We start from the raw sequence: 17,069 nt of genomic DNA, 5'->3' as shown, positions 1-17,069 counted from the left end.
TGATTACAGCATTACTGAGCCACCCGTGTGGCTCAGTTGGTAGAGCATGGCGCTTGCAACGCCAGGGTTGTGGGTTCATTCCCCACGGGGGGACCAGGATGAATATGTATGAACTTTCCAATTTGTAAGTCGCTCTGGATAAGAGCGTCTGCTAAATGACTTAAATGTAAATGTAATAAATGCTATAAAAGTATAATAACAATATTAATACTAATAGGCTATTAATACTGCTACTAATAATAATAATGAGAAGGAGAAGAAGGAGAAGAAGAAAAATAGTAGCCTACAACACACCAGAAAATGTCCAATCGGAAGAAAACGGAGAAAAATAAACAAATGTAGGTGCAAGTCCACGTGCATAAAGCTAAAGGCGGTGAGGGGGTAAAGGGAGAGGGGGCAGATTAGGGGCGCACTGGTGTGTGTCATAGCACAGATTAAGCCTGTGCTGCCCCTGCACTCTATAATACTGCACATTAGTGGTCCGTCTGAGGAGGCCTATTCTCACGAACATTGAACACTTGCAGGGTCAAATAGCCTACCGTGTGTCTCGAGATTCTGTATCTCTTCCCCTCTCTATTTGTAAGAAAGAATTATTGGTTTGTATCCCAGCTATTATTATAAATCAGTTTGAGTAAATTATTAAATGTGTTGCAGAATAGATTGTTTGAGCAGATTTTAATACCCTCCCAGTTGAAATGTGAATATATATGAGATTATGTTAATTATCCAGCCAAAAAATGTAAAGATCTTTTTAAAGGTATAGGCCTATGAACCCTCAAATTCTGGAGCTATGGATTTGAAGAACTGTGTCGACATATTATAAACATATTCTGATGAAAGGTTTCGTTAAATTTATCGGACTCAAATTACAACAACAAAAAACACAGCCTATACAAATCAGTATACATTATTATAGATTATGTGAGAAAGTGTGGCCTATACTGTACAAGAATCAATGGGTAGGTATAACATTAGTTGAAATGACCACTGAACACTGGACATCTTCCATGCTTTTAAATGTATTAAATGAATGATCATTATGGGAATTTGATGGGGCGAACAAATTGAAAACGATTGCTGATGCACTTCTGAAATAAATCATAATAAAAAAAATTAAGGTAAAAGCTAAAATATGACGAAAGTTATAATTTAGTCCTACATATAGACGATTATGCAAATGCGGCATTTTTTCTCAATTAGAGATGAGTGTACAAATCATCTTATCACGCAATGGGCTACATTAACTCATCGAATCAAGCAACAACAAAAAAGTGGGTCCAGCCTATCTCTTGATGTGTGAAGTGTCGGGTCGCGGTTAGGTTCCCTCTAGATTTGGGCTAATGGTCGGAATCGGAAGAAAATGTGTTTTTAATAGGCTGTTGGGCTTCGATTCAGTTTGCAGGACAGTATGTGACGTCGACACTGAGGAGGCGATTGGCTGCACACGATAGCGATGGAGAGGGGAGTGGGCTAGGCTAAAATTAAGAGCAGTGCAAAGATTCAACAGTCCGGATAAGACTTTGCCACTGGAGTGAAGACGCACAACGACTAGTCGGTTTTTAACAATGTGTTCAACGAGTCAAAAACGGAGAGTGTTTTAAGTTTGTTCTGTAATAGACGAAGCGCATACCTGTTCAAAAAACAGTCGAATTAGCTTCCATTTTTTCTGCGTTTTTGTGTGCAGCCTGCCAATAAAACCACAGAGCTCACTCCGCGAGCGGTTTGAGCTTTTGGACGTTTTACTTGTACTACTCTCACCATGGAGTACACCTCTTCCCCGAAGCCACAGCTCTCCTCCAGGGCAAACGCGTTCTCGATAGCCGCTATCATGTCAAGTGGAAAAACGAAGGACAAGGAAACTGATGAAAACACCATCAAGCCACTTGGTAAGCCGATCGCTCAGTGCCTTACATAGAATTCACATTTTCAATATAGCCTACAATCGAGCGTGATAGTTTTTTTCTTGGCTATATTGTTTGTTAGATTGTTTAAATCAATCTTGACGATTATGCTATGGGTTGTCTATAGGTCTACTTCTGTTCTATGTTCTATGTTCTATGGGAAATAACTGAGAACCTTCATTTAAGATGTCTCACATGACGATGTTTTTATAACCTTTCACAAAATATTGGTCTAAAAATCAGGCAGTGCATAACCCCCGGTCATAGACTCAGCAAATGTTTCACTTTCAGATTGTATTAGTCGTATGTACGCGATACGCATGGATATACATCGTCCAACGAAATGCTTACTTGCAGGTTCCATCTCGACATTGCAACAACAATAAGTAATAATAAAAAATATACGAACATAAAGCAATATTGAACGAGCATAAAACAATATTGATGGATTTTACACATGTAGGCCTACAAAAATATGTATTCAGTAGGCCCATGGTTAACTGAATAGGCTCTGAATGAAGCGTTTATTGTATCCAGTGTCAAAAAACGTGTATGGACTGATGAAACAGAGCTACAACATTATATCAGAATTTTCTCTATCCAGAAATATCATGCAGCGTTGGCTGTAGTGGTGCTTGCTGATAATTGCTAACATGTTGCTGAATATTTAATTTAATCAAGTTGACTTTTCAATTTATCCAAGAAAAAGGTCAAATGTAACATTTTCGTCAGATAAATATTAGCATCCAGTGAATACATGGAGACATGGGTTAGTAGACTAGACCTGTATGCAATTACTGACAAAGAAATATAACCCAGACATTGTTGTTAGCCACATTGCTGTTAGCCAGAACAATGTCATTGTGAGAAAAAAATAATGTTTTTGTGATTCAGTTGCGCTTTTGAAATTTGTAGTAGGCTAATTTAATGTCGTTCAATGGAAAGCAAATAGAAAAACCATACATCTTAATTTTAATGTATATTCTTGCATTTGTCAAATACCCCTCACGTGTATTGATAATTATTTTAACTTATTTGAATACAAAACATTGTTTTGGAATTTATATGTATATATATATATATATATAGGCTACTAGGCTCGTTGTTAATTGATACAATAATTCGTTCTACTACTTTCTAAAGCTAAATAATAATAACCAATTTATGACAGTTTTGAAACAACTATGGCTATGAGTTTGTACATTGCTCTAAACGTATAATAGACTTCATATATATATATATATATATGTTTTAGCTGGAGTAAAAATAAACAACTGAAACCAGCATTTGAACATGGTGTTTTTTCATCCATAGAACAATTCGTGGAGAAGTCCTCCTGTAACCAAGGTTTGGGAGAGCTGTCTTCTCTAGATGGGCTCGGAGATTTCAGCGGGAGCGCGCCTCCAGTGTGCACAGAGCCGCTGATCCCCACCACCCCCAGTGTTCCCAGCGAGGAGATGGCCAAAATCTCCTGCAGTTTAGAGACCAAGGAACTCTGGGACAAATTCCATGATCTCGGCACTGAGATGATCATCACTAAATCCGGAAGGTAAACGTCAATTTCTCACTGCAAAAACAGAAAGTGTTACATGTTAAAGCATGTGTGTACTATATTATCGAACCACGTAGGCTATTGGCCTACTTTACTTTTTAAATATGAACGACAATTATACCCTAATGTAGCCTAACACGCAAACTAAAGCTACATTTTATAATCCTGTTATGTCTATCTGATTACCCATGTCATATAAAGCAAAGGGTAATTGGATGTTCTGTTTTGTATTTTGCAGGCTCAAGGAATACATTTTTTAATAAATATGTAGCCTATAATAAGACTAATTTCGGCAGTTATTTCTGGGTTTTTTGCACCACAAATATAAAGATATAAAGATAATTGCACCACAAATCATTGTAGCGCACCTGCCATGCGTGGAAATGTTTATAGCCTAAGGGTAATTATGTAATCGATTTACAACTCTAAATGTTGAGAAATAAAAACATTTGTATAAATATTAACATCATTTAAGCAAAATACTTTTCCTCGAAAAACGTCATGCTGTTCAAAATATATTGTAGGCAAATATTCTCCCTTCCATGAATATCTATTAAAAAAGATATAGGGAATATGCCTCACGCCAAAAACATGTTTTATCAAATAGCCTACAGTTAAAGGAAACATATAAACCTCATACAAAACAGGAGCTATTGATAATTATTATGGACAAAGGAATTCAGTGAAATATGACTCTCATCGTCTTATATTTTACTTGGAGCCAAGGTTTGAGTAAATATTTATCTCTCGGCGAAAATGGTTGGCGTGGGTTTGTGTAGTCGTTGTGTTGACCGTCTCTCTTCCCCTCCAACAGAAGAATGTTCCCCACCATCCGTGTGTCCTTCTCGGGGGTGGACCCGGACGCCAAATACATCGTGCTGATGGACATTGTTCCGGTCGACAACAAACGCTACCGATACGCCTACCACAGGTCGTCCTGGCTCGTGGCGGGCAAGGCGGACCCCCCTCTGCCTGCACGGTGGGTGACTTGTTTTGTCTCGTCTCTCATCACAGCGAGGCTTTTATGCACGAGTCGTTAATGTCAAAATCATTCACAAAATGGTATGTGGTAGTAGCCAATGACGCTAATTATTGTTATATGGATAGCAAATACACTATATGGCTTAGATAAATACATTTTGGAAGTATTTTTTTTAACTTGACCGACAAAGGTCAGCATTGGAACAAATCCGTCCTTTTGATTTTGAATAGCATGATAATACGTTTTTCTGTGTTTGCATGGGCCTTTTCAATTCTAAAATGTATTTTAATATACATATTGTATTTATATTGCAGGTTATACGTGCACCCTGACTCTCCTTTCACTGGGGAACAGCTGCTCAAACAAATGGTGTCTTTCGAGAAAGTAAAGCTCACCAACAACGAACTGGATCAACATGGACACGTATGTTATTGATTTGTCATTGGTATTGAAACATTGAAGCAGATTCATGTTATTTCTGACATGAACTGAAACATGAAATGACTAGAAGGCTGTATCGCCTGACCCGAGAAACATCCCATACAGGCTATCCTCATCATATAACTTTGTGGGTAGTTTCCCCGTGCAATATTGGATTCATAATTATTATCTCAAAGTGTAAACAATATTGACAAATTAAAATGATAATTTGGGGGATATTTCTAAAATATGTACGGGAATTGTGTTTAGATGGGATTATAACGGTTTAAATAAATAAACATACTTGCAGGTGATTTTTGAAAGAATTGCTCTGTAAACTTTCCATAAAATCTCGTGGAATTTTCGCATGGAAAATCATTTTTTCCAAATCTCTTTCACATGTTATTGGGAAATGAAATGTTCTCAACTGTAAATCAGAGACGTGTTGGATTCAAAATCCACATGTTGCTTTGTTTCACCTGTTAATATCCAGTTGCATTTTATCATTTAAATTAATATTTTCTTGATATTCAAAACATATTTTTTTCTGAAAGGGAAATTAATACGGCCTACATTTTAACGAGAAGCAGAAACACGTGCTAAACTAAAGCACTATAAGCCTATAGTGCAGAAACGAAAACAATAATGGAATATGTGTCCCATGCAACACCATTCATTTACATTATAAACATCATTAGACTAACATCATACACTGATTAGCCTACACCATACCAAACCAACAGATTGTGCGGAAAAACGTCTCCTTGAATTTACAAACACGTTACATTTCGAGGGCATGTCCGTGGTATTCGATAGATAAAAAGAGTAGGCCTATAGGCAAGAGCAATGATGACAACATCAGCTAGATATTTACTAAACAATGTGAATGATGTCATGAGATTTTGATTTTCACGACGCAAGTAAAGACCCATAAAGCTGATTGCTTCCTATACATGCACAAGTTCAAGTTGAGATGTGTCAATTGTGAGAATTTTAGCTGAATGTTGATGAAGGCAGGCAGGAACTCCTAGTTCTTTGGACACCATACCACACCACATCTCCTTTGCCCAGTACAGTCTCACATACAGTATACAGTATGAATCTAGATGTGAATCCTAGGGATCTGAACCAGAGTATAGCAGACTAACTCCCCACAGCCACACAGCCACACTGTATAGGCTATGGAGTCAGATAAAGGAGAAATGCTCTTCATCAAATCAAATTGTACTTGTCACATGCTTCGTGAACAGCAGGTGTAGACTAACAGTGAAAAGCTTACTTACGGGTCCTTTTCCAACAATGCTGAGTTAAAAATAAAGATAACAAATATAAAATAAAAATATAAATACCGTAAATACATGAATGAGGAATACTGTAAATACATGAATGAGGAATACTGTAAATACATGAATGAGGAATACTGTAAATACATGAATGAGGAATACTGTAAATACATGAATGAGGAATACTCTAAATACATTAATAACAATAATGAGGAAAAATAACATGGCTATATACAGGGAGTACCAGTACCTATTTGATGTGCAGGGGTACTAGGTAATTGAGGTAGATATGTAGATATACAGTGCATTGGGAAAGTATTCAGACCCCTTTACTTTTTCCACATTTTGTAATGGTACAGCTTTATTCTAAAATGTATTAAATCGTTTCCCCCCCTCATCAATCTACACACAATACCCCATCAAGACAAAGCAAAAATAGTTTTTTAGTAATTTTAGGAAATGTCTAAAAAACATTTTTTTTAAATAACACATTAACATTAGTATTTCGACCCTTTACTCAGTACTTTATCGAAGCACCTTTGGTAGCGATTACAGCATCTGGTCTTCCTGAGTATGATGCAACAAGCTTGGCACACCTGTATTTGTGGAGTTTCTCCCATTCTTCTCTGCAGATCCTCTCAAGCTCTGTCATGTTGGATGGGGAGTGTCGCTGCACAGCTATTTTCAGGTCACTCCAGAGATGTTCGATCGGATTCAAGCCCAGGCTCTGGCTGGGCCACTCAAGGACATTCAGAGACTTGTCCTGAAGCCACTCCTGCGTTGTCTTGGTTGTGTGCTTAGGGTCGTTGTTCTGTTGGAAGGTGAACCTTCGCCCCAGTCTGAGGTCCTAAGCGCTCTGGAGAAGGTTTTCATCAAGGATTTCTCTGTACTTTGCTCCCTTCATCTTTACCTCGATCCTGACTAGTCTCCCAGTCCCTGCCGCTGAAAAACATCCCTGAAAAACATTCCCACAGCATGATGCTGTCACCTTCACTGTAGGGATGATGCCAGGTTTCCTCCAGACGTGACGCTTGGCATTCAGGCCAAAGAGTTCAATCTTGGTTTCATAAGAACAGAGAATCTTGTTTCTCATGCTCTGAGAGTTCTTTAGGTGCTTTTGTCAAATTCCAAGCGGAAGGTCACGTGTCTTTTACTGAGGAGTGGCTTCCGTCTGGCCACTCTACAATAAAGGCCAGATTGGTTGAGTGCTGTTCTAGGAAGAGTCTTGGTGTTTCCAAGCTTCTTCCATTTAAGAATGATGGAGGCCACTGTGTTCTTGGGGACCTTCAAAGCAACAAAAAATGTTGGTACCCTTCCCCAGATCTGTGCCATGACATAATCCTGTCTCGGAGCTCTACGGACAATTCCTTCGACCTCGTGGCTTGGTTTTTGCTCTGACATGCACTGTCAACTATGGGACCTTTATATAGACAGGTGTGTGCCTTTCCAAATCATGTCGTCTCAATTGAATTCACCACAGGTGGACTCCAATCAAGCTGTAGAAACATCTCAAGGATGATCAATGGAAACAGGATGCACCTGAGCTCAATTTCGAGTCTAATAGCAAAGGGTCTGAAAACTTATTTAAATAAGGTATTTCTGTTTTTTATTTGTTATTCATTTTCAAAAATGTCTAAACCTGTTTTTCACTTTGTCATTATGGGGTATTGTGTGTAGATTGATAAGGGGGAAAAAATTACTTTAATCAATTTTAGAATCAGGCTGTAACGTAACAAAATGTGGAAAAAGTGAAGGTCTCTGAATACTTTCCGAATGCACTGTAGGTAAGGGTAAAGTGACTAGCCAACAGGATAGATAATAAACTGAGCTGCAGCAGCAGCGTATGTGGTGTTTGTGTTTGTGTGTGTGTGTGTGTGTGTGGTGTCAGTATGCATGTGTACAGTACACATTATGTGTGTGTGGGCATATGTAGTGTGTGTAGGTGTATGTGTGTGTTGGGATGGGATGTCAGTGTAAGTATGTGTAAGTGTGTGGGTAGAGTTCCAGGCAGGTACTTTCTGTTAGTGTTTTTGCTTGTAAGCAGGAAGCAGGAGGATATAGTTATGGTCTGATTTGCCAAAGGGAGGGCCTTGTAAGCAGGAAGCAGGAAGATAGAGTTATGGTCTGATTTGCCAAAGGGAGGGCCTTGTAAGCAGGAAGCAGGAAGATAGAGTTATGGTCTGATTTGCCAAAGGGAGGGCCTTGTAAGCAGGAAGCAGGAGGATAGAGTTATGGTCTGATTTGCCAAAGGGAGGGCCTTGTAAGCAGGAAGCAGGAGGATAGAGTTATGGTCTGATTTGCCAAAGGGAGGGCCTTGTAAGCAGGAAGCAGGAGGATAGAGTTATGGTCTGATTTGCCAAAGGGAGGGCCTTGTAAGCAGGAAGCAGGAGGATAGAGTTATGGTCTGATTTGCCAAAGGGAGGGCCTTGTAAGCAGGAAGCAGGAGGATAGAGTTATGGTCTGATTTGCCAAAGGGAGGGCCTTGTAAGCAGGAAGCAGGAGGATAGAGTTATGGTCTGATTTGCCAAAGGTAGGGCCTTGTAAGCAGGAAGCAGGAGGATAGAGTTATGGTCTGATTTGCCAAAGGGAGGGCCTTGTAAGCAGGAAGCAGGAGGATAGAGTTATGGTCTGATTTGCCAAAGGGAGGGCCTTGTAAGCAGGAAGCAGGAAGATAGAGTTATGGTCTGATTTGCCAAAGGGAGGGCCTTGTAAGCAGGAAGATAGAGTTATGGTCTGATTTGCCAAAGGGAGGGCCTTGTAAGCAGGAAGCAGGAGGATAGAGTTATGGTCTGATTTGCCAAAGGGAGGGCCTTGTAAGCAGGAAGCAGGAGGATATAGTTATGGTCTGATTTGCCAAAGGGAGGGCCTTGTAAGCATTTCTGTGTGTGGAATAAAGGTGATCTAAAGTTGTCACCTCTAGTTCCACAAGTGACATGCTGGTAAAAATGTCAAACGGATTTCAGATTCCCTGCTGTAAAATCACCGGCCACGAGAAACTCTGCCTCTGAATGTGTATTTCTTATTTGAGTATAACTCTATGCAGCTTGTTGAGTGCTGTCTTAGTGCCAGCATCGGGGTTTGTGGTGGTAAATAGACAGCTATGAAAAATATAGATAGAAGTATGGTCTGCAACTTATCATGAGGTATTCTAACCCAGGAGAGCAAAAACTTGAGACTTCCTTAACATTAGAGAATGTGCACCAGATGTTGTTAACAAAGAGACACACTCCTCCTCCCTTCGTCTTACATGAGTCTGCCATCCAGTCTTGATGATGCATCAAAAAACCAGCGTGATGTATATCCATGTCCTCGTTCAGCCACGACTCTGAGAAACGTAGGATATTACAGTTTTTAATGTCCCGTTGATAGGATAGTCTTGAACAGAGCTCATCCAGTTTGTTCTCCAGTGACTGCACGTTCACCAATTTCTCAGACTCCATAGTGTTAACATGTTTATCTTTTCACACTCCTCTCTACTGCCCCCCCCAGTCATCCTCTCTCACTCTATCACCTTGCCTCTTCTATCACCATGCTCTCTTTCTACTTCCTGTCATCTCTCTCCACATCTCTCACTCTCATTCTCTCTCCTCTATCTAACCCAGTGTTTTGCCCTCTCTGTGTCTCTATAGATCATACTAAACTCCATGCATAAGTACCAGCCCCGGGTCCACATCATCAAGAAGAAGGACCACACCGCCTCCCTTCTCAACCTCAAGTCAGAGGAGTTCCGCACCTTCGTTTTCACAGAGACTGTCTTTACCGCGGTCACAGCCTACCAGAACCAGCTGGTGAGCAGTTAAATCACTACTCAACTGTTCTGTACCAGGGTCTTATTTATTAATGCACACAACGTAAAACCAAAACAAGCGTTTCGTATTTGACTACAGTTACTCCCTCCTCCTTTCTTCCATGTGGTGCCTAGTGAACATGACCCAGGGGTCACCAGGGAGGACGTGTTCTGTTGCTGGATAGTGTTCACGGGTAGAGACAATATGTTGAATATAGGGGGTTGTGTGGCTGGTTTACAGACAACATGCATAGGGAGTGTGTTCAGCTCTGTCTAAAGCCAGTTTTGCCACCCAGGTTATCCCTGACTCCCTTTGTGTGTTTAGTCTGGCTATCCCATGGAAAAAGATAGAGAGAGCGAGACAGACAGAAAGGGAGAGGGATAAGAGTCTGAGACAGAGAGAAAGGAGAAAATAGCATCTAATCTGTTTGCGGGCCTCTTTCTTTCCAGATAACCAAGCTGAAGATCGACAGCAACCCGTTTGCGAAAGGCTTCCGAGACTCCTCCCGACTGACGGACATGGAGAGGTACAGGGAATTTTATGTCCTTGCCTGTTTGTTTATTTCTGTCCGGCGCGGATAAGATAAACAAGGGGAATGGAACTGGGAGAGAGGGGTGAGAGTAGTCGTGTTAGGAGCTAGCTATGGAGCTATGTACTCATTAGCAAGTGCACATGCCGTGTTGTTTATTTATTTCTGCTCATTAGGAGTGTGTGTGTGTGGAGGGGGGTATGCATGTGTGTGTGTGTGTGTGTGTGTGTGCGTGTGTGTGTGTGCTTGTGTGTATGTGTGTGCGTGTGTGTGTGTGTGTGTGGTACAGTTTTGCATACGTGTGTGTATGTTACAGAGAAATTGAGAGAAAAAGAAGGAGAGGGGACACTGAATTCGTTTTGCAACTAGATGAAGGACTGTGTTACTGTATAGTGTTGTTTTTTATTTCAATGCCAGTAATTGTCTGAAATGTTTGTTTCTATAGATATCTTGTGGTTATCTGAGTGACTTCCCAGGGTGCAATGCCAACCCACCCTATTATAAACTTTGGGCTAACACGCACGCACGCACGCACGCACGCACGCACGCACGCACGCACGCACGCACGCACACACACACACACACACACACACACACACACACACACACACACACACACACACACACACACACACACACACACACACACACACACACACACACACACACACACACACACACACACACACACAGTCCCATCCAAAGAATTTCATGACCTACAGCCAAACAAACACACCTTTTTTTTGATTGACCAATTCCAGCACTATTGCCAAAATCAGCTGATAAATCAGACCATCCCAGGCCGTTTCCCAACCAAACAAGCAAAGTCAAAGACTGCCAAGAGACAGCCAGACAACCAACTCCCCCTTTCTGGCTGTCTCTTTTTGAGGGCTGTGAATTAGATCTGATCAATTGATCTTCAGGGAGCTGCAGAAATCACATTAGTCTGGAGTCAGCCACTGCACTAAAACACAGTGTAATTTGATTGGCTGCTGTGACTGATTGAAACCAGCCCCCTGCGTCGTGGCCTACTGTGGCCTCTGTGCCGGACAGGCCAGAGCTGATAAAAACACACGCACATTTGTACTGCGCCGCTGACAGATATTGCACTTTCCTAACCTAATTGGGGAGCTAATGTGGACGCATGGCTCTTGTGATGCAGACCACTCCTGTCCAACCGACCCTCCTCCTCCACCACCACCATATCTGTCCCTCTCTGTGTCACTGAGACGCTGTCTGACAAGACTCACAGGAACTAATGCACTTTTTGTTAGAGTACACACACTAAGACTAAGACACACACACTGCTTTAATTATGTACTTTGATACTTAGAAAAGAAGGATCTTTGCTTTTATGCTCCAAAGAGGTATCACAACTATTGAAAAATGTTGTTGTGTATTCTGGGCTTTTCTATCTTTATCTACATTATGTGTGATTTTGTTGCACTGGGATTTTATAGACCGTACATTTGCCTTTCTAACTAAAATGTTATGGGCTCGTTATTTTTACATACCTAATGTATACAGATATATTGACTGCGTGCAGATATATTGTGTGTGCTGATATATTGTGTATCTATTGTCTACATACTGTACATTCAGCATTGTCTGTCACCAGTGTAACTATAAAAGATATAATTTGGGTTATAGGTTACTGCAAAGACATGATATATCTTGGTGAGTTGTTTTGGGGTATTGGTGTGAATGCAGATACAGTATATATTGGACTGAATGTACATTTTATATTAGAATAGGATATTTCCATATTTTGGTGTGAATGTACCAATATGTTTAAGAGTGAACATAGAGATATATTTTGGGCCTTTCTCTTTGGTTTTTGCTGCAGGGAAAGTGTTGAGAGTTTGATCCACAAGCACTCGTACGCACGGTCGCCCATACGCACCTACGCAGGTGAGGAGGAGACCCTGGGGGATGACGGCCACGCCGCACACAGGGGTAAGAGAGTTTGTCACACACTGATGATGTCATCACACACGTTTCACAAGATGCACATCATGCTAATGAGCCAAATGAGGGTTGTTCGGTGTTACTACTACCACGTTATTTGACAAAATAATTCAAACAACCGTCATTCACATAAATGGACCAATAGAATGCTGCTGAGTCAATGTAGTGCAACATCAATGCCAGTATTATAGTAAGCGGTCTCTAAAAGCGTTTCTCCATCTCTCTCTAAGGTTCTGCGTTCACCGCCTCTGACAACCTCTCCCTGAGCTCCTGGGTCACCGCCACCTCTGGTTTCTCAGGCTTCCAGCACCCCCAGTCCCTCTCTGCCATGGGCTCCAGCAGCGCCTCCATGGCCAACCCCTTGCCCCACCCCATGCAGGGCTCCCTGCCCCCCTACAGCCGGCTGGGCATGCCCCTGACGCACTCAGCCCTGGCAGGCACCATGCAGGGCAGCGGGCCCTCCTTCCCCTCCTTCCACATGCCCCGCTACCACCACTACTTCCAGCAGGGCCCCTACGCTGCCATCCAGGGACTGCGCCACTCCTCCACCGTCATGACCCCCTTTGTATGACTCCCTTTGGGGTGACTGCCTGGCCGAGTAGCCCCTCATCAGCTACAACTACGCTTATAGACACACCTGCACACACAAGTAGATAAACTCACCGATTTGTCCCCTTCAGCATCATCACCCATCGTCACCACCATGTCCTTGTAAATTATAAGCCCTCTGGCCGAGGCGACTGACTGGACGACCTGGAGAGGCTGCCTGGCTGCTGTCCTGCATGCTGACAGCTGAACCGGAGAGGAAACAGACTCCTACGGGACCTGGTGAAACAGACACAAGACCCACAGACTGATATGAACACTAGATATGAACACTATTGACCTGCATATGAACATTTACGACCCAGATATGAAAACTGATGATCCAGGTATAAAAAAAAAATCAACAACAGAGATGCTGAGGAATGATGACCATGCACAGTGAGGCGTTGTGGGAAATATGTAATGGTCTGCTTGTGATGACTGTCGTATGCCCCTGCCCTCCAACTGTTGGTCACAATATTCATTTTGCACCCACTCTCCAGAAAAGCATGGACAGGAGAACCAGTGAACTGTCTGGCTTACGGACATTAAAACCAGAGGGTGTGGTAATTGTTCGTTCTCTCACAGCTTCTGAGGAAAATGAAGAATACGGGCCTCCAAAAGTTACGGGCGTGCACAACTTCCAATCCTGGGCACCGCTTGTGGCCACAAAGGAGAACTGTCTTCACACCAGCTGCTGGGGAATGGAGGAATGGCAGCCATTTTAGACCGAGTCAAAGGATTCCCACAGCTTGCTGACCAAAACTCACAGGGAGGGTAGAGGCAACATCTCGCCTCTCCTGCTTGAACTCAAACTCCGTTAAGCTTCCTCTGCAGGCAGAATCCTATAGCCTCCTCCAGTCAGGTTGGCTGTTGCCATGGTAGTCAGATTTGTGCACATAGATGCCCTAGAGACAGAGAGAAGCCAATTGTTTCTTTCCCATCTAAAAAGCCAGCCATGTGTACAGTGAAGAAGTTCTAGTGGAAGATGATCATGTTTGATAGCAGTACATAAATATATCCACACTACACAAAAACACACACACAGGACACAAACTATAAGACGAATGTCACATTATAGTGCCATATCATAGGACGCATGCTGTTGCAACAGATAACACAGAAAACATTTGTTTAAAAAAATCCTGACCCTAACCGGTCTCAAACTACTTTTTCAGTTTCCTTTGTCATCCAAAAAGCTTATATTCACCTCATGCCTTTTTATGTACTGCATCCAATTAGATTTGTGAGGTCACTGAAAAGAGATGTTTGTTCATGTCTCACGTGTGAATGGGCCCTAGAAGACCTCTGGAGGACCTCTCTATCAAAGTCACAGAGCGTTAAAATCACACTACGTCGTAACGTATCCCCAACACCAGAAGATTGTCTTCTCTAACCAATCAATGGCAAATCAGTAATGTATCAATGAAGTACCAAGAGAGAGAAAACCTGCAGACTCTGCAGCCCTGAAAGGCTAAGATGGACTTTCTCTTGCTGTATTGGCCTGAAGCTTGATTCACTACCTAACCAATAGCTAACCTCTGGCGCCACACTATAGCCTGATTACTGTAGCCTGATCTATGTCTGCCTCAGGCTGCGTCGACACTACAGCACTCTGGGAGAAAGTCCACACCTGTAAATAATGACTCAGTGGTGCCTCCCCTTAGAGGAGGGTGGGGAGGGAGGGAAATCTATTTTGGTCGTCACATCATTGGCGATTCATCAAGCTAGCCCCTTCTAACCAAAATGACACAGAAGCTAAGATAGTGACACAAAACGCATAGTGTATGCATCGGTACCTTTGTAGTGCCACTCCTCTAAAAATAAAGAATAATTGCAGATTGATTCATCTATTCAATGATGTCTCATACAGTTTGTTACCACAGTAAAACGAATGTTATTGTAAAATGCCGTTCCTATTTTGGCAAGAAAATGACACCTAAGGCAGCTTTGTAAACCTCTAATTCACAGCTAAGACATCCTGACAATTATTTTTAGTATGAAGATCTCTCTTTCGGGGCAAAATGGGACAAACTTGGATGGAAGTGAAGGTCTAATACAGTATTTCATTGTTGGTTTTGTTTTCAGTGCTGAGTCTCTTGATTTCATTATGCTGAACAAACCAATCACATGGAGCCAAAAAACAAGCATAAATTAGGCTACAATTTGGCCATATTATTGTGGGCACTAATTCTGCATTTAGCTTACTTTACTGTTCCCACTTACTCACCATTTGCATACCATGTGTCCACAAGCAGTCAGCAGGTTTGGAGTTGGAATGAGTTTTGCAGGATTTTTTTGTTGAAAACGTGTTGATGGACAACTCTCAGTAGCCTACACAATGCATGGACTTGGAGGCTTTATCGAGGTGCTATCAAACATGATGATTGCCAGTGAGGGCATTAACTCTAAGGCTTTCAGTTGAAAGAGGCAAGTGTTTTCATTGTTAAACAATTTCGCATAAGAACTCTAACAAAGGTCTTCAAATGGTGTTCTCTTCAATCTATAGCCTACATCTGGAATTCACTCCCCATCTTTCAACATGTCATGGTGTATGCAGCTGCCAATCTCGCCATGTCTTGGTAGGAGGGGGGTTTGTAACTTTCAACTTTCCATTTTGAACAATGTGTACGCACACTCAAAGTATGCCATGGGAAATAGATCTGCAAGGATTTTGTCATGTTTTTGTTGTGTTTTTATTATTACTTTAAGTGTAATCTAAATATACAGGATGACATCTAACAAGATTTTGTTTCGTTGATTTTTTAAGTGCAATATATTTATTTCTGCTCTGAAAATGATCTTGTGTAATGTACTATCTGACGCTTAAAAATATGCACTACCATTCAAAAGTTTGAAGAAATTTCCTTGTTTTTGAAAGAAAAGCACATTTTTTGTCCATTAAAATAACATCAAATTGATCAGAAATACAGTGTAGACATTGTTAATGTTGTAAATGACTATTGTAGCTGGAAATGGCAGATTTGTTTATGGAATATCTACATAGACGTACAGAGGCCCATTATCAGCAACCATCACTCCTGTATTCCAATGACACGTTGTGTTAGATAATCCAAGTTTATCATTTTAAAAGGCTAATTGATCATTAGAAAACTCTTTTGCAATTATGTTAGCACAGCTGAAAACTGTTGTCCTGATTAAAGCAATAAAACTGGCCTCCCACTCCTCTTTCTATTCTGGTTAGAGCAATTTTGCACTGTTCTGTGAAGGGAGTAATACACAGCGAGATCTTCAGTTTGTTGGCAATTTCTCGCATGGAATAGCCTTCATTTCTCAGAGCAAGAATAGACTGACGAGTTTCAGAAGAAAGTTATTTGTTTCTGGCCATTTTGAGCCTGTAATCGAACCCACAAATGTTGAGTTCGCAAAATTGCTCTAACCAGAATAGAAAGAGGAGTGGGAGGCCCCGGTGCACAACTGAGCAAGAGGACAAGTACATTAGAGTGTCTAGTTTGAGAAACAGATGCCTCACAAGTCTTCAACTGGCAGCTTCATTCAATAGTAACCGCAAAACACCAGTCTCAACATCAACAGTGAAGAGGCAACTCCAGGATGCTGGCCTTCTAGGCATTAACATTGTCTACACTGTATTTCTGATCAAGTTGATGTTATTTTAATGGACAAAAAAAGGGGGGTTTCTTTCAAAAACAAGGACATTTCTAAGTGATCCCAAACTTTTGAACGGTAGTGTATGATATTTGTAAACCATAAGAAATATATATATCACCCCCAAAATGTCTCTCAGTGTTGTTTTTTTTCATGCAGTGAATCGCTCATCATGTATAAACTGAAGTGTCAGTGTTTCCATCACCTTCCATCATGACCATAACTAGAGTTGTACACAACTGTAACAGCTAATAAGATCAATCTTTATGTAAAGTGCATTTAAAGACATGCTCCAGAACATTGGGGACTAGTAAATCTTTTTTAAACCTCCCGCTTTGGGTTGGATCTGTCGATGTGTAGTTCATACATGCATAATCTAAGAGCAGAATTACCGTCAATTTGACTATTTTCTGGTAGCTGTGCGCCGCCATTTT

The 17,069-nt window shown here is 41.3% G+C and overlaps 1 protein-coding gene across 2 annotated transcripts; it reads left to right on the top strand.

Moving 5' to 3' along the window:
- The first annotated feature begins 1,489 nt into the window (after positions 1-1,489).
- LOC139564312 (T-box transcription factor TBX20) lies at positions 1,490-16,764 on the top strand. 2 transcript variants are annotated; one of them, XM_071383734.1, is made up of 9 exons: positions 1,490-1,886; positions 3,216-3,450; positions 4,268-4,432; positions 4,750-4,858; positions 9,768-9,926; positions 10,376-10,452; positions 12,106-12,132; positions 12,302-12,411; positions 12,654-16,764. In XM_071383734.1, exons 1-9 carry the CDS (start codon positions 1,760-1,762, stop codon positions 12,992-12,994), a joined length of 1,350 nt encoding a protein of 449 aa, XP_071239835.1. In that variant the 5' UTR covers positions 1,490-1,759; the 3' UTR covers positions 12,995-16,764. The 2 variants fall into 2 exon arrangements, with proteins under 2 accessions (XP_071239835.1, XP_071239836.1); XM_071383735.1 differs by lacking the exon at positions 12,106-12,132.
- The last annotated feature ends 305 nt before the right edge of the window (positions 16,765-17,069 follow it).

This window comes from Salvelinus alpinus, chromosome 35 (genome assembly GCF_045679555.1).
Source record: "Salvelinus alpinus chromosome 35, SLU_Salpinus.1, whole genome shotgun sequence".
NCBI lineage: Eukaryota > Metazoa > Chordata > Actinopteri > Salmoniformes > Salmonidae > Salvelinus > Salvelinus alpinus.
This window is presented reverse-complemented; position numbering and strand designations above follow the sequence as displayed.